The sequence below is a fragment of the Dipodomys ordii genome, unplaced genomic scaffold (genome assembly GCF_000151885.1).
Source record: "Dipodomys ordii isolate 6190 unplaced genomic scaffold, Dord_2.0 Scaffold39, whole genome shotgun sequence".
NCBI classification, from domain to species: domain Eukaryota; kingdom Metazoa; phylum Chordata; class Mammalia; order Rodentia; family Heteromyidae; genus Dipodomys; species Dipodomys ordii.
In genome coordinates, this window is record NW_012267255.1 from 7,105,769 (window position 1) to 7,131,913 (window position 26,145).

Genomic DNA, 26,145 nt, shown 5'->3' on the forward strand with positions numbered 1-26,145 from the left:
GCTCAAGTGGTAGAGCGCTAGCCTTGAGTTGAAGAGCTGAGGGACAGCGCCCAGGCCCAGAGTTCAGGCCCCACGACCGGACCAAAAAAAAAAAAAAAAGTATAGGAAAAGAAACAACTCTAGCAGAGTTAGACAATACAAAAATGTCAGGATTTTTAGCTTTTCTTGATTTTTTTTTTGGAAAAAAAATTCAAATTCATGATGCACTGGAGCATTATAGTAAGGTAAAAGAAGACCATATAGAAAAAATGATTTGACAAACTTTGCAAATAATATACCTTCAATCTTCATACTCTCTTTATATGATGGACACATAATATAGGTCAAATGATGATAGGATAAATTTCAAAAGCTTGTGCTATTGGCAAACACAAAAGTCTTTTGTGGTATACTGGGAACATTTTTGGCTTTTCCTTTTTCTTTTTCTATCTTTTTTCCTAATGGTTTGATTATATTGTCCCATAAGAAAACTCACTGTATAAAAATTAAAATTTAAGGGCTGGGAATATAGTTCAGTAGAAATGTTCTATTTCATAACCCAGGAATGGGTATACAAGTTCATATTGTTATTGGTCTTTAAACAGTACATACATATTGCATAACCCAGATCTGTGCACTTTGTACTTCACAAAAATAAATAAAAGTGGACATAAATTGTGTCTAATTCCAGAGAAATGGGCTGAAGATATTTTTTGCCAGTAGCTGTTTGCCTAACTGACAATTTTCCCAGCAGGATCTGGAATTGGAAAGCAGCTTCCCTCTGTTCATTTCCTGATAAATTATTAATGAAGCTTTGAGTTACAGAAGGAAGAGCAGGGAGCACAGAGAAAGCGCTACAGATTTTCTTACCTAACTTTCTAATCCAAAAGTTGAGTGGAAATAGCTGTATAAATTGTGAATGTGACTAATGCCCTATGGATTGCACAGTATTAAATGGTTCAGAGAACAAATTTTAGATATTATGTTTTGCCACAAGTAAGGAAGGAAAAAAGCAAAAAGGAAAGAAGGAAGGAATGAAAGAAGGAAGGAAGGAAAGAAGGAAGGAAGAAAAAAAGGAAGGAAATTTTAGAAATAGGGACTGGCAGAAGCAGACATTAGATATGAGGGAGGTGCCAAGCAGATAGATGTTCCAAAAGCATCTCAGTTTTTTTTTTAATGTTTGTATCTCTTACTGGTATTATAAAGGTGATATACAGATGGATTACAGTTACATAAATCAGGTAATCAGTACATTTCCTTTTGGATGTTACCCTTTCCTTCATTCTTTCCCAGTTTTTCCCTCTTATCCCCAAGTTGTATAGTTGTGTCGTTTATTTTCAACATAGTATCACTGCTTCATTTGCTCACCCTTTGTCCCTCGATTTCTGGGTCATCTCAGTTTTGAAAAAAATAACTATGAAAATATAAACTTCCATACTGAATGAAACAAGCAAATAAGTCTACAGTGAATATCAAAGGTAAGCCTCAATGTTCAGTGTCTAATTATTAAAGATATGGCAAAAACATCAGGGTTGAAATGCTGTGAATAGGCCAAAAGAAGAGACTTGTGGTGTGAATGTGTCTTCACACTCAGGGGATTTTAGGGCATCTGTTCAGCAAAGCTGTTAAAATAACCACGTGACTGCAAATATTGCTTGTTTAAGCCATATCTATACTTGCAATAAGGTTTTTTCCCCCCTACATCCCTGTGTTCTGGTAGAAAAGTGCTATATTGTGTGGAAGTGTGATTTACACATCTAGCTTTCCACAAAAGCCTATTTTCTAAGAGAAACAGGCTGTTGTTCTGGGCTGTCAAAAAGAATAAAAGTGCCATCAATGGGAGACACAAAGAATATTCTAAGGAGAACTTACTGGGCAGATTTAAAGAATGCCTGAGTATGCTTGGGTGCAACCAGAGTGAAGAATGCAGCGTAGGCTTCCTTGACTCCTTGTTCTATGTTCTGAGTGCTCAATGCATATACAGACCAACCCCAGAGGCAAGGCCAATGTGCTCACAACTCTACCCCATGCAATTCCCACAATCCATGTTTAGAATGATGCCCCATGGGGGTGGGGAGCACAATGGCCTCATCAACAAGCACTTAGAACTAAACCAGGAGACACTAAACTCTCACAGAATAAACACTCCTCTTTTTCCTCCACCAGGAACGTTCATTATATTCAAATGTAAGTAATAGTTTTTTTTACATCAGAACAAAAATTGGTTATGCTTTGAGTATATACATGAGACTCTATGAATTTATATCAGCTAAATATTAGACTTCCAAAAACCTTCCTGGTTTGAATAGGTTATGTGGGGCTTCTTCCCAAATCCTGTTTATAGTACATTGGTGAAACAAGTACTTATTCTCTGCCATTTAGCGGGTAAACACTGCTCACTACAAAAATAATTACTATTGACTATCTTGCTCTTCATTTTAACCAAAATGAATCAAGGGAACCAGATTTTACATAATAATCATATGATCATAGTCAGAAAGATTAAATGACACAATTACTGCTTTTTTTAGTAGCCATCTTATACTGATTGTAAAAACTGATTTTGCTAAGATCAATAATAAGATACACAACTTGTATTTTAAGTTCTGCTATTATATATCTGGCATTAAGCCAAGTCAATTTGCATAGAAATTTATTTGAATTCATCTTGCCATCTGGAAGGAAAAGTATTTGTAAATGATGCTAATCTTGAATTAAGAATCCGTTAAATACAAACCAGAGATAGTCAAACAGTGGAAAACTATGTAACTCATAAACTCAATTATAAAAGAGCATACTACAGATGGATATTCTTGTAAATTATGCATACGAAATACTGAAAGGAAATGTACCCAAATATTAAAGTGATTATCTTTGAATGGAAGGTTACTCTATTATTTTTACTTATTGTGTGTTCTGCATTTGTAAAATATTTTTCAAATTGCCCTCATTTAGCATATATTACTTTGGTAATTAACAGGAAACCCCCCAACTATAATGAAATAATGGAGCGTGAGTCAGGTATTAGAAGTATTTGGGATAGAAAAAAGGTCAACTTTACCTGTGAATAAGACATCTCCACCATCTAAAGTTGCATTTTCATCTTTCATCTCTACTATATTGAGCTGAAGCTTTTCTAATGCTTCTTTCATCATGTCCACCTGTTGAGAACAAAATGATTCTGGTTAGCAAGCTATCATCCCCTAGTTAGAAAATCTTCTGACCACTAAATCTCAGTCCCATGTGTGCACACATACACTTATATGCAAACACACATATACAGGGGTTAACACACACACACAACACCCTCATTCTTAGGAATACATGGATGCATATATTATACAGTATGGCTAATGGTGATTTTTTACTTTTGTGAGACTGTTTTGAACTCATGACTTTGCTCCTGCTCAGCTGGCTTGCTGTGCTGGCACTTTACTACTTGTTTCATAGCTCCAACCAGGCTTTTTTTTGCTGGTTATTTTGAAGATATAATCTAGTGGACTTTTCTGCCCAGGCTGGCCTTGAACCCATGAGCCTCTAAATCACAGCTTCCTAAGTAGTTAGGATGGCAGGAATGAGGCACCAGTATCTGGTTTGGTCATGATTATTTTCAAGAGAAGAAATGTTCTGTTAGGAATGGCCTACGTTCTCTTCTAGTCTAAGCTTGAGTTCATAGTACATTTTGTTGTTGTTGTTGAATTCTTGCTAACCAGTGAGGATTAGCTGGAGGCTGACCAGGTAGGACAATGTCGGAGGCTGATCAGTCGCAGAAGATGGAGAGCCTGTCACCTAGTCGGAAGACTGTCCTTGACAGAAAGTACTAGATTTACTTTTACATCTGTCAGAATGACACATAGAGAAAGCAACAGTGGAAAGAATATTAATAACTCGTAACTTAAAATGTTAACTTATAGGATAGTTGATGTTTTGTATTCAAGTATTTCCTAAAATGCCCAAACATCTAAGACTTCTCTGTAAGTCTAAACTGTTACTGAAGTCGATCCTTAAATAACATGATTTCCTGTCATTTACAGCTGAGTTCCCTAGGGGTGATTAACAAATTTTGTAATTGCAATGAAATCAAAGAATATTGGAAAGGAAAAGGGATTTTAGGATTCTGGATGGGTCTAAAATATGAAGATATTGTGTGCTAAATTAGGGAACACTTCTAGTGAGGCTTACTTCAGAAATAACTTATTTTATTTTTGACAAAGGGTCTTGCTATGTAACTCAGGCTATCCTCAAACTTGAGAGCCTCCTGTTTCAACCTCCTAAGTGCTAGGATGACAGCCATGTGCCATCATGCCCTTTAAAGCTTACATTTATGTGGGCTGTGTGTGTGTGTGTGTGTGTGTGTGTGTGTGTGTGTATTGATCCTGGGCTTGAACTCATGGCCTGTGTGCTGTACCTGGGTGTTTTTTTTAAAATTGAATATATGTGCATGCATATACTCACACATACATTTTTAACTGTATTTTTTGTTTTTACTTTTTTTGTCAGTCATGGGGATTGAACTCCGGGCCTGGGTACTGTCCCTCAGCTCTTCAGCTCAAGGCAAGCGTTCTACCACTTGAGCCACAGCACCACTTCCTACTGTATTTTTTTGTCTTTTCTTTTTGGTATTGGGGAATCAAATCCAGAACATTGCATTTGGTAGGCAAATGCTTTGCCACTGAGTGACATCCCAGCCCTACCTGAGCGTTTTTGCTCAAGGCTAGTGCTCTACCACTTGAGCCACAGCTTCACTCCCAGATTTTTTTTCTTTTTCTTTTTTTTTAATTATGAAAATACCACACAGAGGAGTTACAATTACATGGGCAAGATAATGAGTACATTTCTTATCAAGCATTGTAGCCTCCTCCTTTGTTTCTCCTTCCCATCCCTTCCCATCCTCCCTCCCCCCTGCCCCTTCACCCAATCCTCCTCCCACCCCCACCAAAGTTGTAAAGTTCATTTTTTGATATAACAACTTGTACATCTCATTGTTGCAATGGGTCCACCTGTATCCCTATTTAAACCATTTGTTTTTTTCCTTCCCCTCCACAAATTATACCAACATCAAATACAGTGAAAGCAGGGGTTATCTATGGGGGAGGGATATACAAAGCAACAAATAAATCATCTCATATATATGTTAGAAACAATCGCATGAAAGTAAAAAACATTTGAATACTTATCTCGGGATTCATTTCACCTACCATCAACATATCTGATCTTTTCTGCTTGTCTCAGACATATACTAGTTATTACAAATAAGGGAAACCATGGGGCCTATGTTTCTTTGGGCCTGGTTTATTTCACTTAATATAATTTTTTCCAAGTCTTTCCATTTCCTAACAAATGGGGCAATGTCATTTTTTCTGATGGAGGCATAGAATTCCATTGTGTATATATACCACATTTTCTTGATCCATTCATCGACTGAGGGGCATCTGGGTTGGTTCCATATCTTAGATCAGATTTTTTTTTTTGGTGGTTAATTGGAGATAAATGTCTCATGGACTTTCCTTCCCAGTCTGGCTTTGAACAGCTACCCTCAGATATCAGCCCCCCAAATAGCTAAGATTACAAGTGTGAGCTAACAGCACTTATCTTAGAGCTTACAATTTAAGTCTTTCCAGAAGTTCAGTAGAAACAATTTAAATATTTGTGGAACTTCATATGGTAAAGACCTGTGTTTGAGAAGCCATGAACAGGACTAAGAGAAAAATAAAGAGATCACATCACAAGGGGCAAAACAGATATTCCTACCAAGTAACAGCAGGCCAAGTACACTGGGCAAATTGTCATGGAAGAGGCATCAATATAGCAAAATCACTTCTAAAGTAATAAAAATATGGAAATACTTTGACAACAAGGCTGACATTCATGCACTCAAAGCCATTAAAGAGGATACAGAATAAAATAAATATACCCTCTCATCCTTGTCCTGGAACTCATGTTAAAATTCCACAAACCAGAATGACTCAGAACAATAAAAATTATTTCCATGGACAAAATGGTCTTGATGTTGTACTAAATAGATCCAGTGATCTCTTTTAATAGCAGAATAGGTTTTTCTATGTAACAGGAAGTGGAATCGTTGCTATAGCATAGCAAAGGATCAAAACAACATTTAACATGACTTGGGTTCCTGTGAACCCAGGAAAACATACAAGTGATTGATCCAGGGAACTCTGCTTCTATGCCCGTGGAAAATTCAGAACTAAGAGCAAAACATGAGAACAGTCACCTTTTGCTTCTATTGCTAATACTGCTGTTTCTATTACAGAGAAACATTACAAAGATTATGAGGGATTCAGCAGCAACATAGATTTTGGTCTGAAAACTTCATTTGTAACTATGGAACATCTCAACTCTGAACTTTATTCAACCCTTGAATTAAAGAACAGAAAGAGGGAGGCTGCTATATACCAGTTTCAGAAACAGTATTTTTTTAAAGTCCTGTGTCTTTCAAAATTAAAGTTTTAGTGGATGAAATGTTTGTGGCTTCTTAAAAGTTAAAACAGCTGCACTGACATGAAAACACTGGCTTTTGTGCAAGGCATTTTTTTCCTTCTATATTCAGTCACATCTATATAAACAAGTCATCAAGATAGGTCCATACCACAAATGTGCACCATATTGTATTACTTTCAGGGTTAAGTATATTGACAAGACCTAAAAAAAATTTAAATGTCAAGTAAACAATTTTGAGAAGCACAAGACCATTTGGCACCAAATTGGCAAGGATAACCCAGGGAGATTTCTGGAGAACAAAGGAGAGGCTGGACCCCAGCCTGTCCATTGAGAACCACATGCACTTGGCCCAGAGGCTCCAGCGAAGCACTGAATTTAGCTGCAAACAGGCCCAGAATCACTCTGACATCTGGGCCCAAAGCCAGCCAGCTATTCAGGCTGTTAGAACATTAAATATAACCATAGTAGTGGGAACTTTTGCAGGAAAAGATCCAAACCATGAGCCTTCAAGAAACTGTTCACTTTGCGGTTACACAGACATGGCTAATGTTGACTTAATTAACTTTCAAGAGGAAAAAAATGACCAAACAACACACCCACCTTTCAGAGAGACCCTAACCCTACAGAGGGGAACTTTTTATTACTCAGAGGAGCAGTTAGAATAAACAGTATTAATTCCAAAGGCTGAGTTGAATGGGTCACTTTAACCCGTAAAACTAGGAAGGGTAGATAAGAGAAACAACCTAGGTTTTTCTTTGTGGTTGTTGTTCTCAATGTACTACATGATTTATTTTTGCTTTTGTGTTTTTCCCCCTATGGTTTATTCTCTGTTGTCACAGTACTCGATATTGGTACCCTAGATATTGTATATGTTTATCTGAACTATGGAAGGGAAGGGAAACAACAAAATGGTGAGACAAAGGACAAAGTGGGAAAGTGGGAATTTATGCAACAGCAATACTCACAATATGTTGGAAAGGATCTTTACAACTTGGGGGGGGGATTGAGGAGAGGGAGGGAAAGAGGGAAAAATAATGAGAAAGGGGGTAAAACAAGTTAGACAAGAAAAGTAATCATTACCTTACTTATGTAACTGTAACCCCCTCTGTACATCATCTTGACAATAAAATTTAAAAAATAAAGAGAAACAATCTTAGAGAATGTATGAGTTTTCATATTTTTCTTTTTAATTTCTTCTTTCTTTTTCTTTTCTTTCTTTCTTTTCTTTTCTTTCTTTTTTTGGCTGTTATTAGAGCTTGAACTCTTGTATGGTTTTTCAATCTAGGCTGATACCCTACCACTTAAGTCATACCTCCACTTCCAGCTTTTTAATAGTTAACTGGAGATAAAGAGTCTCACAGACTTTCCTGCCAGGATTGGCTTTGAATAAGAATCCTTAGATCTTAGTCTCCTCAGTAGCTAGGATTATAGGTGTGATCCACCAGCACTAGACCTTTCTTCCTTCCGTTTTCACAGAACATGCACTTTGATCTCAGTTTTTAAAATGTGATATTCCTATTTAGTTTTGCCTCATTTTTTTTTCTCCTACTCTTTAGCACAGATTTCTTTCCTGGTCATAGTGGCTTCAGACAACCTCTCCTTTCACTTATCCAATGCATACTTCTTTCTTTTCAAGAACTGGAATAGTGTTGATGTAATTATCTTTTCTTTCCCTTTTTCCTCCTCTCCTTTCTTCCTTACTTTCTTTCCCTTCCCTTCTTTTTTTTTTTTTCAGACTTTCCGTAACTTTTATTGCCTTAACATTTTCTTTTTTTTTCTTTTTTCTTTTTATTGTGAAAATACTGTACAGAGGGGTTACAATTACATGGGCAAAATAATGAGTACATTCCTTATCAAGTAGCCTCCTCCTTTGTTTCTCCTTCCCATCCCTTCCCATCCTCCTCCCCCTGCCCCTCCACCCAATCCTCCCCGCTCTACCTCCCCTCCTCGCCCCCCCCCACCAAAGTTGTAAAGTTCGTTTTCGACATAACGACTTGTACATCTCATTGTTGCAATGGGTCCACCTGTATCCCTATTTAAACGATTTGTTTTTCCCCTTCCCCTCCACAAATTATACCAACATCAAATACAGTGAAAGCAAGGGTTATACTGTGGGGGAGGGACATACAAAGCTACAAAGAAATAATCTTATAAATGTGTTAGAAACAATCGTAAGAAAGAAAAAAAACATTTGCATACATATCTTAGGGTTAATTTCCCTAATATCACCTTATCTGACCTTTTCTGCTTGACTCATACATATACTAGATATTGCAAATAAGGGAAACCATGGGACCTATGTTTCTTTGGGCCTGGCTTACTTCACTTAATAGAATTTTTTCCAAGTCTTTCCATTTCCTAACAAATGGTGCAACGTCATTCTTTCTGATGGAGGCATAGAATTCCATTGTGTATATTCCCTTCCCTTCTTATGCTCCCTCCCTCCTTTTTTCTTTTCTTTTTTTTTTGAGTTCTAGTGGTAAAAAATGTAGTTATGGGAATTATACATTCAGCATTGACTATATTAGGAAGGTCTGTGAAATTGCCTTGGGTTGTTGAGTTTTTGAGCCTGTCTGTTTATCTTCAAAGTGTGTGTTTAACCTGGTGTGGTGCCATATACTTGTAATCCCAACTACTGAGGAGGCAGACAGGAAGAGGATAAGTTAGGGAAATCATATCTCAAAAACAAAATACAAATAAACAATAGGGCTGGGGGTGTGGCTCAACCCAGGAGGCCTGGGTTCAACCTCCAGTACCACAGAAAATAAATAAAATAAAATGATGGGCTGGGAAGGTGGCTTAGTGGTAGAATGCTTGCCTAGCATGCATGAAACCCTGGGTTCGACTTGTCAGTACCACTTAAACAGAAAAAGCCAGAAGTGGCGCTGTGGCTCAAGTGGTAAAGTGTAAGCCTCGAGCAAAAGAAGCTCAGGGACAGTACCCAGGGCCTGAGTTCAAGCCCTGGGACTGGCAAAGATAAAATATAATGAACTAAAATAAAAGAAAGTGAGTGTTCATCCTAATAGTTCCAGCATACATGTAAAGTTCTTAAAAGATAGAACTGTGAATGCATTAAAATTATTAAATGATACTTCCATTATTTTAGTGAAATACAAGCTTGTGTGTGCACAGCAATAGATACTTTTGTTATGAAAGTGACCCACCAAAAAAAAAAAAAAACCTGTTGCTTTTTCTTTCACTTGGACAAGTTTCTAGTGTCCCATCTGTTTTCCAGCAACTAAAACTGCCATCTTTTCTGCACACCCAATATAAAGTTAGAGCATTACACTGTGGATAGATTCAGATTTGAATTGTTTGAATTTTATTTCCTTGTGGCTCCTGGAAGCCATCAAGATGAGGTACACTTCTTGTGTAATCTCTGTTTTGAGCAGTACCACGTAGCCAGTGGGCTTGTCTGATAAGAGATCTCATAGGTTCCAAAACAGTATCAGCTAAGATAATAGAACATGATGGGTTATAAAAAACATCACCACTCCAAAGGACCCCATCAGCCTAAACAATTTCTTCTCAAAGACCAACGCCTAATCTCTGTTTGTTTGTTTTTTTATTTTGTTTTGATTTTGACAGTACTACTAAGGTTTAAACACAGAAGAACATCATGTTTGCTAGGTGGGCACTCTACTGCTGAGCCATGCCTCCAGCTACTTTTTTGGTCTCCTGCCTGAGTGTGTGTCTGGAACATAATATATCTATTTAGGCTTTTGGTTATTGCTAGAGTGACAGGGGCACACCACTGCATCCAGCTTCCTTTTATTGAGATATAATGGTGTGTGCTTTTCCAGGCTAGCCTGGACAGATTCTTCGAATCTTAGCTTCCCAGGCAATTTGGGATGACAAAGGCACACCACTGAATCTGGCTAGCGATTGAGATGGATCCTTTAAACTTTTCGGTTTGAGCTGGTATTGAACTGCATTCCTCCCATTCTCAGCTTCCCAAATAGCTGGGATTACAGGTGTGAGCCACCAGTGCCACTCAAGTCTCTCTTCTTACTTTTCTTGTTTATTTATTTATTTTTTTGGGGTCGGTCATGGGGCCTGAACTCTGGGCTTGGGCACTGTCCCTCAGCAAGTCAGCTCAAAGCTAGCACTCTACCATTTGAGCCACAGCACCTGTTGGGGCTTTTTTCTTTTTGTTTGTATGGTACTGAGGAATTGAACCCAGGGCCTCAGGCATGCAAGGCAAGCACTCTACCACTAAGCCACCTTCCCAGCCCCTCTTGTTCATTTTTTCCCTTCTTTTTTAGCTCTCATTTGTTCCCTCATTTTCCTTTCATATTAGCATCATTGTCCTGTCTTTTCACCCCTCCTGGGACCTTCTCTAGCAATTCAAATACTGGATCCATGACTTAACCTCTTTGAATGTGTTTCCTGACCTGTTAATGTGGTAAGGCTGTCTCTCTAACAGTGATTGGGTGAGTAATAATATATGGAAAGCACCTAGCTTAGTGAATGGCACAATGTGCTCAAAATCTATAGTTGATGGTATTATTATTTTTCCCTAAATTAACTTTCTTTGTGGTTGGAATTCTGGCAACATTTCAAAAAGAAGAAAAAGAAAAGATATAAACACAACCCTTTTAGCAGTAGATAACACACCTTTTAAACTCAATTCTCCTCTTCTCGCAAAATCTCCTTTAAGTCTAAATACAAAAGAAGCCCCTCCCCAAACTTTCTGTAATATGCAGTTTTTCCAGGAAGCTATGTTCATAACACTTAATAGTATGGTAATTAATTTAATAGTCTTTCGAGGCAATATTTACCAGCTGACCGGTCCAAAGTTCATTTTTGCTGTGTTTTTTCAAGGATGCCCATTTATGTCTCCTGTTTTTACTCTGAGGCTGAAGGACAGCTCTGTGTTGCAGTTCCAAAGGTATATGCTCTACCCACCAAGTCACTTTCCTGAGCTGCTTCTGCCAGGTTGACTGCTATGTGTCATGACTTCAGATAAGGCCCTCTGGAGCTGGCCCATCTTTGCCTGGCTTGTTACAATCACCCACAGTTATTCCACGCACTGAATGCTCTATAGTCACCTTTACACAACTTGCCATAGTTCAGATCTGGAATGTTCCCCAAAGGCCCACTGTCAGAGCCTAGTCCCCAACTTGTGGTACTATTGGAACGTGGTGAAACCCTTAAAGAGGTGGAGCCTAAGTGAGAGGTTTTCTGGTTATGGAGGGTGTGTTCTTGAAAATAACATGGGGCCTTGCCCTTTCCTATCCCAGTCATGGACTGAGAGGTTTGCTCTGCCACATACTTGCACTATGATATGCAATGAACACTGTGAGCCAAAGTAAACCTTTCCTCTTTATAAGTTGATTATCATAGGGATTTGTTACAGTAATGGAAAGCTGACAAACATGCCAGTTTTCAAAGCCCCTATTTTCCAAGTGCCTTTGATGACTCTTCACATTATGAGCTTTTAAAATGATATTGCCATCCTATCCATTTGAACAGAAGCAACATGGCTCAGTTGGCAGCTAGCTGGTTTCTTTTCCCCACTTGTTGCTGATTTTGCTGTGCCCTTCACTGTTAAGTGTGTCAGGCGGGTGATGCTGAGGAATGATGAGAGGTTGATGTAATGCCACCAGCACGTCAAGACACAGCTGGCTTGGGACTTGCTGATGCATCAAAGCCACACTATGTCATTCCTGGTCACATTCAAAAGGCCACATTTCATTCCTTTACACCACTTTAATCTTCTTTGATTGTCAGCACATCTGTGGCCACTTGGACTAGTACACTGGGTAACTTTTACGTCAGTGCTTACGGACAGTATCATGCTTTCCTATAGATTATGTCATCAACAAGGCAGCTTCACAAACATTTACTGAATGGCAACTTAACAGAGACTAAAGAGAAATGAAAATCCACAGCCCTTGCCTTGGGAATGTTAACAGTTTACTGGGGCAGATACAATTTGTGACAATAGCATAGAATTTTATTGTAATAGAGTAAGTCCAAAAGATGTGGAGAGTCAGCATTAGGATTTGTTGTTTACTAATGAGGCTAAGGATGGCTGATTGCCGTTCTGAGTAAAGCTTCCTGAGCTCTTCCTCCCATTCACTGTGGGATTGTGATTCTGCTGAGATCTAATCACCCAGTGCAGCCCCTATCAGAACTGGAGCTCATTGCCTTCCACTTTTCAATTTTGAACATTTCAGTCCGGTAAGTACTATAAGGCCCTATGCTAAGAGAGATGGACTTTATAGTCTTTTCATAGCAGAGATAAATAAAATTTCCAGCCAACTGTAGTGGCTGATGCCTGTGATCTCAGCTATTCAAGAGACAGAGAGGGGAGGCTTGTGATTGAAGGTCAGCCAAGGAAAAAAATTGGGGGACCTCTCTCAACCAACAAGCTGGGAGTGATGGCAAGTGTGATTCCAGCTATGCAAGTGGCTGTAAATAGGGAGGTCTGAGGCCAGCCCTGGGGCTAGAACATGAGACTCTATCTGAAAAATGAGTTAAAAAAAAAAGAGTCACAATGGATGCATGGCTGGTGGCCCCTCTAGCAAGTCCAAGGCCCTGAATTCAAACTCCAGTATAATAAAAGAGAGAGAGAGAGAGAGGGAGAGAGGGAGAGAGAGAAAGAGAGACAGAGACTATGTCTGTATATTAGGGCCTTAGGATGCTAAGCTATACCGTGATTACGAACACTAAGTAATACAAAAAGAATGTACAAACCACACCAGGAATGTTTACCAAGGAAGGACAGCATATTAACTACCACCCTTCAATTTTGGGATGCCTTAATTTGTTCAATGGTTTATTTCTTAACTTTTCCACATGTGCTGATTAAATTACTAAAACTAACCAAAATTACCAATAAAAGAAGGATCAAAGAGAAGCTTAATACACTAAACAATTCAATCTTAATTCTTAAATAAAAACATATGGGAATACTCTTCTATATTCCAAGTTCAAGACAATGTTCTTAGGAATGATAATAGCGAACATTTATATAGTTTTCCTACATGCCAGGCACCCTACTAAGCACTCATATGCAATTTCTATAACCTTCAAAATCTGATTAGAAAAATATAAGCACTAGTTTACTAGTGAGGAAACAGGCAAGGTAAGTAACTCAACTTCATAGCAAGAAAGCATTAGATTTTGTGATTAAAATTTTGAAGCCAAGTATAGTGGCACAAACTTATAATCACAGCACTCATGAGGCTGAGGAAGGAAGAATATGAGTTCAAAGTCAGCCTGAATGAGTTTCAGGCTAGCCTGGGATATGTAGTGAGACTCTGAATCAAAAAAATCGAGGGCCGGGCACTGGTGGCTCACGCCTGTAATCCTAGCTACTCAGGAGGCTGAGATCTGGATCACGGTTCAAAGCCAGCCCGGGCAGGAGAGACCGTGAGACCCCTATCTCCAATAAACCACCAGAAAACCGGAAGTGGCGCTGTAGCTCAAGTGGTAGAGCGCTCGCCTTGAGCTGAAGAGCTGAGGGGCAGCGCCCAGGCCCAGAGTTCAAGCCCCACGACCGACAAAAAAAAAAAAAAAATCGAAACAACTGGGTACCAATGATTCACACCTGTAATCCTTGCTACTCAGGAGGCTGAGATCTAAGAATCACAGTTTGAAGCCAGCCTGGAAAGAAAAGTCTCCATGAAACTCTTTTCTCTAATTAATCACTCAAAAACTAGAAGTGGAGCTATAGCTCAAAGTGGTAGAGTTCTAGACTAGAGCAAAAGAGCTCACAGATGGCACTCTGGCATTGACTTCAAGCCCTGTGACTGACCAAAAAAAAAAATTAAACCATATCAAACCAAACAAATATCAACAACTATTCTTGGAAGCTCGTGTTATTCTTTCCTATACAAAGGAGTATGGAGTTCTAACATGTCAAGATCTAGTACTCACCCACAAAAGCAAATGGAAGTAATCATGAAAAGGTAGGAAAAAGTTTAATCAACATAGCTACACTGGGAAGACAGAAATTAAGTATGTCAGCCCACTCTTAGAGAAGTGGCATAGCTTTATGTTTAAATAGAGTAAAAACTGGAACACATGGTAAGAACAAGGAATGATTAAGCAGTCTTGATGAACCTGTAGTCTGATTAATCATATTGCCACTAACAGGAAAAAGAATTTAGTCATCTACTAATATGTAGTCAAATGAAAATGAATGTTATAATGACTGTGAGAAGGTATAATACTCTTAGAAACTGATTGTGTTGTGTTGTGTGATGGCTTGTTATTTATTCATTTAAGCAAAAAGGTTCAGATTGTCATCCTGGAGGAATGAAGGGGTAAAGGTGACAAATTATGACACTCTAAGCTTGGGCTTGGTTTCTTTCTCTTTCTCTTTCTTTTCCTCCCTCCCTCCTTCCCTCTCTCTCCTCCCTTTCTCCTTTCCTTTTAGTGCTAATGGTGTTTGAATTCAGGGCCTCAGTAGGCAGGTGCTATACAACTAGCTCTATGGTAGCCTTTGAGTTTGGTTTCTAAAGATCCTGAGTTATGCTTTTCCAAGCATATACAAAGTAAAAGTCATGAATTTTGGGAGTCACTACTTTAATCATCAAATTATGAGGCATTCTTCAAGGAAAATATCTAAATAGTCAATAATGTATTGTAAAACTAGTGAAGATACAAAAGCAAATGGGCATACATAGATAGACTCCACATACCAAAAGACTGTATATTTTCCAAATCAATACACTAAGTTTAAAAAGAAGGGTTTTTCTTTTTTTTTTTTGGTGGGGGAAGGGTAGTATGGTAGGTCAAATTATAAGACTGTTGCCTCTTCTCTCTCTCTCTCTCTCTCTATATATATCCTGAGCAACCTTCTCCATCTGAGCATGGAAAGAACCTATAGATAGGATTATCTGTCTCTGTGATATGTTTATACCACACTAGATATTTTGCTGACATACCTTAGGTGACTAATCAGATGATTCAAGAGAAAGATTATCCTGGGTGGTCCAGACCTAATCAGGGGGATCTTTTGCAAGAGCCTTTTAAAGGTTATGGGGGAAGGGTAAGTCAGAGAGATGTTCTTATGCTTTGTTCTGAAGAAAGCAATTAGCTATGGTGTGAATTGCCTCTAAAGGAGAGCCTATTTTGGATGGCTTCTAGGATCTGACAGCAATTCTTGGCTGATAGCCTGAAAAAGAGGGAGGATGAATGGGAAGGAGAAGGAAAGGAAGAGAGAAAGGAAGCAAGTTATTGGTCCCACAACCTTAAGGAACAGAATTCTGCAATCATCTGAATAGGCTAAAAGAGGATCAAAGCTCCAAATGATAACATAACCCAGCTGACACCTTGACCTTTTATAACCCTTAACAAAGAATTCAGATATATACCCTGCTCAAACTTCTGACATATCAAAGCTATAAGATAATAAGCAGATATTTTTGTTTCTCTTTAGATGATTTATCATAAAAACAACTATAGGAAACTTCAAATTAAAACACTGAAAGAAAAAGAGGTTGAATTAAATGTTCATTTTTAAGTTGTTTGTCCAGAATATAGTGCATGCTTCTTAAGATGGTCCTTATAAATTCCCCTTTTACATTTTTGGAGGGCCTATGAACATGGATCTCCTTAAGCCTATGTACTGAACTGTATAGTTAAATTTAAAAATACAGCAAACAAGTTGTAATTTTGTTTAAGATATAAAAGTAGCACCTGCTCATAGAAATTAAAATACCAAAAGTATATATACAGATAGGAATCAAAAGCAAAAATGTGACTTGGGTCACCCCAATCTTACTTTCATCATAACTCATTCAGTGCTAGATATCCTGCCAAATAGTGGTCATGGAATTGGAGTCCTAGGCCTGAGGCCTGACTTGGGAGGTTCCAACATATCAGGATGGGCCACCAAAGAAAGTAAGTGGAAGTAGTGATACAAGGTAGGAAAATTTTTTTCTTTTTGTGTCTTAGACCAGGACTCAAACTCAGTATTGGATACTTTTCTCATTGGTTGGTGCTCTACCACCTGAGTCATGCCTCCCATCCCAGGGGGAAATTTTAACCAATATAGTTATTTAAGGAAGATGGAAAGAAAGCATTTCAGCCCATCTTCTGGTTATTGGTATGGGCTTTAGTTTTTTGCAGGGTAGTCCAGAGAAATCCCTCTTGCTTGGGGGGGGGGGGATAATTTGGTTCCAAGACATAATTGCTCCTTCTTGGCAGTGATCAGTTTGTAAGCTCTGATATCCTGGATGCAAAGGTGACTTTAGGTTTACAACAATGACTGGAGACTTTCAGGCAACATTTTGGAGGTCTGGAAAAAGACATAAAGGCTGACAGTACAAGGACTCAGTAACTTACTTCTGTGCCCTCAGCCTCAAAGGGGTATAGGATGAGTTAGGTATCACCAGTTTTCAGACAATCACTCCTTGAGTGATTACCATGTCCATGTGAAAAATTAAGCAGGAATCTGACCTAGAGTTTTAAGACAAAGGAGATAAATGTAAATGAGGGCAAAAATGCCAGGCTTTTATCTTGCTCTTAGTTACCTTGTGGATACAGGTAAAGATTTTGTAATGAAAGTAGTTTATAAGTTTTTAATCTTTCTTTTTGGTGGTATGTTTTAATTTGCCAGTCCTGGGGCTTGAACTCAGGGCTCAGGCACTATCCTTGAGCAGCTTCTTCTTCTTCTGCTTCTTCTGCTTCTGCCTTCTGCTTCTGCTTCTTCTGCTTCTTCCTTCTGCTTCTGCTTAAAGCTAGCACTATCTCTTGAGCCTCAGCTCCATTTAAAACATGGAGTGGTCAATTGGAGTCTCATGGACTTTACTGCCTATGCTTTTGAACCAAGATTCTCAGATCTCAGCCTCCTGAGTAGCTAGGATTACAGGTGTGAACCACAGGTGTTTCTGGAGTTTTTAATACAGGGCCTTATAGGGACTAGGAAGTTGGCTCACTGGTAGAGTGTTTACCTAGCATGCATGAAGCCCTGGATTCAATTCCTCAGTACCACATACACATAAAAAAAAAAAGGAAGTGGTGCTGTGGCTCAGGTGGTAGAGTGCTAGCCTTGAGCAAAAGAAGCTCAGGGACAGTGCCCAGGCCCCGAATTCAAGCTCCAGGACTGGCAAACAAAAATACAAGGCCTTATAGCTAAGTACTTTACTACTTGAGCCACACCCACAGCTCTTTTTGCTTATGTTTCAGATAGACTCTTTGCCTGGGACAGCCTTGGACTTAGCCTCCTCCCATGTGCTGGGCTTATTGAATATGTACCCTACTGGCCCAATAAAAGCAGTTTCCAAGCATCTTTTGTAGTCAGTGCCCATCAAAACATAGCTTTGGCCCTAATGTATGTAACTTTCATGGTGAGAGAAATGAAACCTTCACAAGTCATGTACAGTTATCAACTATGATAAAGGTAAAGAGGAGACACTAGGGTGTGTGGAACACTATCTGTCTGAGAAACAAGGTGGGCCCATTATTCAAACCAGGAAACACTCTGAGGAAGTGACATTTAAGTTAAGAAATCAAAATGTTAGTAGTAGTCATCTAATCCTGCTGATTGGTCATCTGGAATTCCTTAGAAACAAAACAGGTTCCCCTTGATCCTCACTTTGCAAACAGCCTTATCTTGGACTCTCACAATGAATGGTTTATTGTATTGGGGAAATGGTAAACAGAACTGGAAACTAGTTAATTATTGAAATTCTCAAGTTATTGGAAGAGTCAAATAACTGTCCTCTAATTATAATAGGAACCCTTTATATTTACAGGATGATCAACATGTATGAGAATTTTTAAGCAATTCAGTTTACTCATATTGAATTGTTATAAAAAACAGCTTACAGAAATGAGATTTCTTAAGACATTTCCCACAGACTTAAATATCCATTGCTTTTTTTTTTCTCATTGATTTCCTGGATTTCTAGACTTACTGATTTATTTCTAGGATCAAGGACTAAAAATTCATCAGGATATTTAATATCCTTGTTCCCATATTTGTCCAATGAGGGGGTAGAGCTAGAAATGAGGTCATTTCCTGTTCTAGATTTCTAAGAGTTGTACTCTCAAAACAATTCTTGGCATTCATGAATGTGAAATCATATTTTCCTCCCATAGAATTTACAAAAAACGCCCCAGATGCTTATTCACAAGTAAAGTATTCTTGTGTTTAACCAAATTCAATCAAAAGAAAGTCTGAGAACATAGATAGAAGAGAGATGAAACAAACTCAAAAGTGAATTAAAATATTCCAGAAGGTTTGGAGCCATCAGAGTCAAACAGAAGGATTCTGCTATAATAGGAAAAACTATCTCAAAGTCAGGTATGCAACTGTCAATTTATCACTAACTTGTAATATTTGTATTTTATTTTTAGGCATAGCCCACCACAGAGTTTTTCTAGGGTTTTTAATTACCTGCCAACAGTGAGCAACCATAATGCCTTTTTTTAAAAAACAACGAGAAAACAGATGTCAGGCCTGCTTGATTGCTAACTTCTGCGCAACTGCTCATGTTCACTTACAGCCTAGATTTCATCAACTTTGGCTTCATTCCTTATCCAATTCAAAGGATCAGTCTTAATTGATCTGTGAAGGGCAGCTCTCACAAGCTACATTGCTAGTGCTAGTGCTCTCAGACCTAAAATCAAGTCATTCTTTCTTACTCTGTCCCACTTCATATCAGATGCCTCTGTATTGCTTTGGCTCTTTTCCCTGAATTTCTGTGCAAATAACCTGTTCTGATCCCTTTCTCTGCATAGGGTTCTGTGCGGTGTTCTCCCTAAAGATTTGAGCCTCAGTCCTACAACTCTTGTCATCTTTCCCTCCATTTCCTCAACACAGAATCTGCATTAATAAGTTCTGAAGAGAACTTTAACTATTCACAACTTGGGCCCTCTTTTACAGTTTTAATACCACAGATGTTCCTTGTTAATCATATGTAACATTTATTAGACTTTTTAAAGTGACAAGTATTGTGGTAAATGACTTGGTACTGAATATGTCATTTTATTGTCACCATATCCCTTTGGGTTGTCACTCATTGCAGTTCCATTCTGTCTTGCAAGTGACCCAGTTTGGGCAAGTGAGGGAAAACTCTATTGAGGGCTGGAGCTATAGAAAGGAACATAACCCCTCATCTTCCTTTGTACTGTATGGAGCAGTACTTGGAACTACTGCTTGTCTGAGAACATAGCAATCACCAAGCTATGGCAAGGCAGAGAGATGGAAAGAATCTGAGTCCTCAGGGGTTGTAGAGTTGCTGAAATTACCTACCCCAGGGCCCTGGAAGCCTTCATTTATAGGAATTTTCCTAAGAATTTTATAGGAATTTGTTGTAGCTCTGTATACCAGAGCTGGAAGCTGGCATTCCACCACTCTTATCTCTGTCTCCCAAGCTAAGATGTAAAGGATTCATGATGTGGAGAAAGGTTGGACATAAATGCAGAAGGTTCTGGGCACCAGTGTCTCACACCTGTAATTCTAGCTACTCAGGAGGCTGAGGTCTGAGAGTTGTCGTTGGAAGCTAGCTCGGGCAGGAAGGTCTATGAGACTCTTATCTCCAATTAACAACCCCCCCCCCAACCCAAACAACAACAACAACAACCCAGAAGTGGAACTGAGGCTCTAGTATTAAGAGAGCTAGCCTTGAGAAAAAAAACAAAAACAAAAACACCCAGGGAGAGTGCCCGGTCCCTGAATTCAAGCCCCAGGACTGACACACATGAAAAAAAAAAAGAAAGAAATTCAGAAGGAAACTCAGTGGGACTAAGAGCGTGGGGCACATAAAAATCGCTCTGGACAAAACTGACAAGATTACCCTCTCTTTATCTGGAGAAGATACAATGACCAACTTTCAGACATTCAAAGGCCCTTTCATAAAGATGTCATTGCAAAATAGTTTCCTGAACAAGACTGAAAGCAATGTTTAGCTTTTTAAATGAAAACAAGGCAGGAACTCTGCTGGTCTTGTCAGCTTTCTTGACATATAATGTACTAATTCAACCGTTCCAGTCCCTTGTTGATGATAATGACACAAAACACGTATTGAGTACCTTAGACATTCTGTCTTCAGAGGACAAATAAAAATATGATTTATTACCAAATACTAAATGAAATAAGTGTCAGCTGCCAAAAGGCCTGTGAAATTTAATATGTCAAAACCCAGGAAACTGACAAGTTTCTAAATTTTTTAACTAATTTTCCTGAAAGTTGAGAACCATAAAAGTGGGCCATGTATACTATCCAAAATAAGCACCAGATATAGTGCTTAAAATGCCCATAATTTTCTGTTAATTCAGAGAAGTTTCATACTGCCATTTATAACATAAAATAGCAGCCTACAAAAGACTTAAAATATGGGAAATATTTTGTATGTTCAGTACACAATTAATGCATTGTAAGCATTAAGCTGTCCTAAGAGCCCCCCAAAACATTTCTGCTCCACCCCAATGTAGGTCCTGGCTGAGTTAGATACTCCTTCTGTGTGTCCCCATGTCCTGTGGGTATTCTGCTAATGCACAATTTGGTTCTTGACAAATGTTCTGTAAATGTTTACTGGAGAAACAGCTGAAAACCTTTTGAACATAGGCATAATTTCTAGAAATGTTATTGAAAAAGTTATGTATCAGGCAAAAATTTCTACTCTGTGTAGCCAAGGCATAGTTATAAAGTGCTATGACAGCTCGTATGCCATTTCAAAGATGAGTAAATATAACTCCCTCTCTAAAGATTTCCAACTGAGTGGACTATCCTTCTCCTATTTGCCCCAGGCATCACTACTTGCCACATTTCACTAATAGTTTCCTTCATTTATTTATTCATTTCACAAACATTAATCTACCAGTTTTCAATATATTTGATACTACTTTAGGCCCTGAGAAGATATCAGTAAAAAGAACCCTGTGTGAATATTCTGATGGGGAAATAGAGGGATAGGAAAGAAAATGTATTAGAAAAGGGTAAATGCTGTGCAGAGATTTAGTTCAGGAATTCCAATAGAAACCTAGTAAGTGGCTGTTTTTTATCGGTTGGGGGGTCAGGAATAGACTTTCTGAAAACACAACATCTGTGCTAAGACCGGAAAAGCCAAAAGGACCAAACCTATTGCCTTTGCCAATTTATGTATCTTAAAGCTTTTGCCAATTTAAGTATCTTAAAGAAGGACAAAGCTTGAGTTGTTTTGTTTTGTTTTGTTTTTTTTAAAAACAAACAAAACAGAAAGATAGTAAAGGGCTAAAATAAGAGTGCAAGAGTCACATGATACATTGTATCTATTCCAAATTCAGATGTTGAAAATTTAGTATTTAAGAATAGGGTCATTAAAGATGTCATTAGGTTAAAATGAGTAGGATAGATTCTAGTCCAATATGACTGGTGTTCTGAAAAGGGAAGATGAGGACACACATCGTGTGAGGACAGGGCATGGCAATTTGCAAGTTAAGAAGAACGACCTCAGAAGAAATCAACCCTACTAACACCTTGGCCTCTGCTTTTAGAGAACTATGAGAAAATAAATGTCTATTGTTCAAGCCTCCTAAACTTTGGTCATTTATTATAGTAGTCCAACAAAGTAAGTACAGTAGGTTACCAGGTAGAGTTCATTCTGAACTTAGTAAGTCAGCACACAGGGCTGGAACTTTAAGTGTTATAGGAAGTCACTGGAGAGTCTCAAGGAAAGGCCTGACATAATTTAATATGCAAAGGTAATTCTGAATAACTGCTTTGTGGAAAATACATTGGGAAACACAAATGAGAACAGCAAACTCAGCTAACAGTTTCAATTTCCATGTGAAAGATGATGGTAGTTTGCACAAGAGTAGCTAAAAATAAAAGTGTCTGAACTTGACATGTGTTTTGAAGAGAGAGATGACAGGAGTTGCTGGATTAGATATGATGAAGGAAAGAAAAATCACTAGGATGACAGATTTGTCTTGGACAACTGGGTGGAGAAAGGTACCAATTTCTAATAGGGAGAAGGCAGGAAGGAGTACAGTAAATATGGAGAGAAGCTTCAAGCATTCTGTTTTGGCCATGTCAGTTTTGAAAAACTCTCTAGATATTCAAATGGAGATGTAAACAAATTTGAAACATTAGTCTGAACTTCTGGGGAATAAAGTAGTCAGAACTGGAAACAAAAATTAGGAGTAAATTACATGAGAATACCTTCTCATGTAAAAAATGAGAGATTAGAAGAATTAGACTAACCTGCAAATAGTGTGAGATAACCTTGTCTCTTCCTTTTAAGTGTTTTCTAAGAGGAATGGCTCCAGGAGACATTGATCATTCACTGCTGTTTAATGGTGATTTTTATAGCAATGTTTGAAAAGTCATCCTTTGGCCAGAAGGGCTACTTACTGTGCATTCATTATGACCGAACAGATACCATCTAGGTAAAAGAGCTGGAAACAAATAAATGAGCTGTAATGGACTTTCTGGAGTTAAGAGATATCTGAAGTCTTCAAAAGCTACTTTTTGCCAATTGCTTTTACATTTTCCTATTACACTCAATTTTGTAGAAGCTATAAAAATAGCAGTAACATGAAATTTAATTTTCTAAGAAATCATCAATTTTGAAATAGCTTGAAATTGCTTTGATTGCTTGAGCAGGACACAAGTTTGTTGTACCAAACAACTGAGCAGGTGAGGCAGTAGGATGTGCAACTTTCAAACACATATTGGATCAGTTAAGTCCAAAGTATATTCAAACGGTACAGCATCATAGGACTGAAGGAATGCTTTCTGTAATATTTAAGATACACACCTTCTGACCAGCACTTGAAATCAGGGTTTGATACTTTCATTCACAGGCAGATGCTCTACCTCCTAAGTTACATCTCCAGGCCTGTAAAATACATTCTTATTCACTTACTCAAGTATGTAAAGACACTGGCTGAGAACCATTAGTATATCTTCCATAGTAAGGCTCGTGTGTGTGTGTGTGTGTGTGTGTATGTGTGTGTGTGTGTATGTGTGTGTGTGTGAGTGTGCGCGCGTGCGTGCACGCGCGCATGCACCAGTCCTGAGGCTTAGACTCAGGGGCAGGACACTATCCCTTTTCTGCTTAAGGCTAGTGCTCTACCACTTGAGCCATAGCTCCACTTCTAGCTATTTTTGGTGGTTAACTGGAGATACCAGTCTTGTGGACTTTTCCTGCCTGGACTGGCTTTGAACTGTGATCCTCAGATCTCAGCCTCCTGAGTATCCCAGTTTGGTGTTCTTTCAAAAAAAATATTTTTATTGTAAAGATACTGTACAGAGAGGTTACATTTACATGAGTAAGGTAATGAGGACATTTCCTATCGAGCATTGTTGTTCTTTTAAAATATGTATTCATTACTTTTTCACCATTTGAAACAAACCTTTATGACTGGTGCATGCTGATGCTTTTTTGACTGTACTACATTGTCTTGGGTCTGAACATAATATGCTTGACAGTCTCTGGAAGGCTGGAGTCGCTTATTTAATTATTTTTGGAAAGCTGGTGATGATTTTTTTTTCCTTCCTAGTCCTGGACATTTTTGTGTTATGAAAGCCTTCAGTAGTGAGGACTGTGAAAGGCTCCAGTCAGGATTAATAGAGTGCATAGCAATTAATTCTGAGAAACTGCCACTGATTCCAGGCTGCAGCATGGCAAATGATTTTGTAAATATTCACATTTATTTTAATAAATGTTTACCCATTTGCTGTTCTTGGAGCTCGTTTAATTATTAATAAAAATCGATCTGAATATTTGTATGCTTATGAATATTAAGTAAAGGCTTCTTTCTAACCACAAGATGAGTTCTGAGATATGAGTTCTGGGATCCAGAGGTATAGCTCAGTAGCAGAGTGCTTGCCCAATATAATCTCCAGAACCATCACTATTCCAAAACAAAGGCTTCAAGAAATTGCTTTTGAAAGTTGTCCATGTTCTAACACAGTCGTTAAAAAATAGTGAATAATCTCTCTTCTCTGTTATCAAATCTGGGCATCCACAGCTAGACAGAATAGACCAGTGTAATAATATTTTCCTAATAGAAACATTCCAGTCAGTGTTTTACCAAGGCAAACTAATTATTATGTTGCTATTGAGTTTTGCCTTTCCCAAATTACTTTTGAGAAATCTGATAAGCTTCTTGCCTTTGTAGTTTCCTTTTCCTTCAAAAACACCATTTCAGCTTCTAATTTATTACTAAAGATTAACTAATTTAAAAATAAAACATTGAGGAATAGCCTGTAGTGATATAACACAAAAGGAAGTTCATATCTATCTTTGAGGATTTCTCAATGTATAATAGACTGAATGCCATCTAGACACATTTCTTATGAGGCTGAGCATGATGACATTAGATTCTATAATGTCACTGTCTCTTTTTATTGTCTTTTTCTTTGAACCAGAGCTGTGCTGACTAGAATCCATCGTCTCTCAAGCAGATTTGTTATAGATCAGTTACATTCTATTTCACAATAGAAGGTGCTTGCCATAAAATGTACAAAGCTTGAAGTCTAACAAAGCACACAATCTGCTAACAAAAAAACCCCACTTAGCTTAATAGTGGTTATAATTCATAAAGTTTTCTGATGTTTAAGTGTGATATATTTAATATTATATAAGTTGATCTTCAGATTTTGAGTTGAATCCCAAGTGAACAGTTCTGTTTATGCTGTCAAAAGTAAAAGAGCTTTAGTATTATGCAAATATATGAGCAAAATATTTCTTACTGACGTTGTATAGTTAGGCCAGATTTTGTTGTTGTTGCTTCAGTTTTTCTTGGATAACACTTCAGGACCTTTTAAAAATAGATTAGCTCTTTCAGGTCTTCAGGGCACAATTTAACATGCAGCCTCTTTAGAGATTAATGCCACTTAGTATCTGTGCAGTGAACTGAAGAGTATCCTTATAAATATCCAAGGAAATTGAGAAAGCTCTCAGAACAAGGAGAATGGAGATGAATTTAGCAGTAAAAGATTAGCAACAGCAACAACAACAAATTCTAGTACTACAATATTTAAAAAAAAGTATGCCCATTAACAAAAACTGAAAGGAATTGTATAAACAGAGCTTAGGATGGTTGTTGAATAATGGCTGATGTGTGTCGGGAGATTCATGGGACTCTATAGCCTGAATGTTTAATATTTCATCCACTCTCTACAATTAGATAAACCACTACTTGTTCTCAAAACAGATCTATGCAGAATGTGTATAGTTTGTCAATAGTAGTGTGACTCCAGATATGGAAAACTAGACAATTTGAAGCTGTTCATAGGAATCGTTTTTTTTATTCGGCGGGGGGCAGTTATGAGCTAAGCATCTGTACCTTCTTCCCTCTAGGCTGTCATTATTGTTCCTATGGATCCTTGGGCTATTATCTTAGTTTGGACTTGAAACAGCCCAGCCTTTTCTCCCATATGACCCATGCAAACACTTGGCCATCCTTTGTCCACAAATTCTGGCAGTAAAGGTATGTCTAAACACAATACACCTCTTTTGTTTCCTATCAGATCAGCTTCTTGCCCTTTAGATCTACAAGATTATTGTTCTTGGAATTTCCAAGAACATGTATATCACTTCATAAAAGGTTTATTTAAAAACCTACTCACTCTGGACATGAAAGGAAAAAGATAATACATCCCATGCTAAACATTCACTATAGAAAAATTAGGAAATACAAGTAAATAAAAATGTAATGAGGGGCTGGGAAGGTGGCTCAGTGGTAGAGCGCTTGCCTTGCATGCATGAGGCCCTGGGTTCGATTCCTCAGCACCACATAAGCAAAAAGAAAAAA

At 38.1% G+C, this 26,145-nt stretch overlaps 1 protein-coding gene across 1 annotated transcript in view; it reads right to left on the bottom strand.

Moving 5' to 3' along the window:
* Ddah1 (dimethylarginine dimethylaminohydrolase 1) overlaps window positions 1-26,145 on the bottom strand; it is a 149,464-nt gene that overhangs the window by 34,405 nt on the left and 88,914 nt on the right. Inside the window, exons 2-3 of the mRNA XM_013018208.1 lie at window positions 3,041-3,140; window positions 1,733-1,788 (exon numbers count right to left, since the gene is read on the bottom strand). Of these exons, the coding sequence (XP_012873662.1) occupies window positions 1,733-1,788; window positions 3,041-3,140 (156 nt within the window). The remainder of the gene's footprint in view (window positions 1-1,732; window positions 1,789-3,040; window positions 3,141-26,145) is intronic.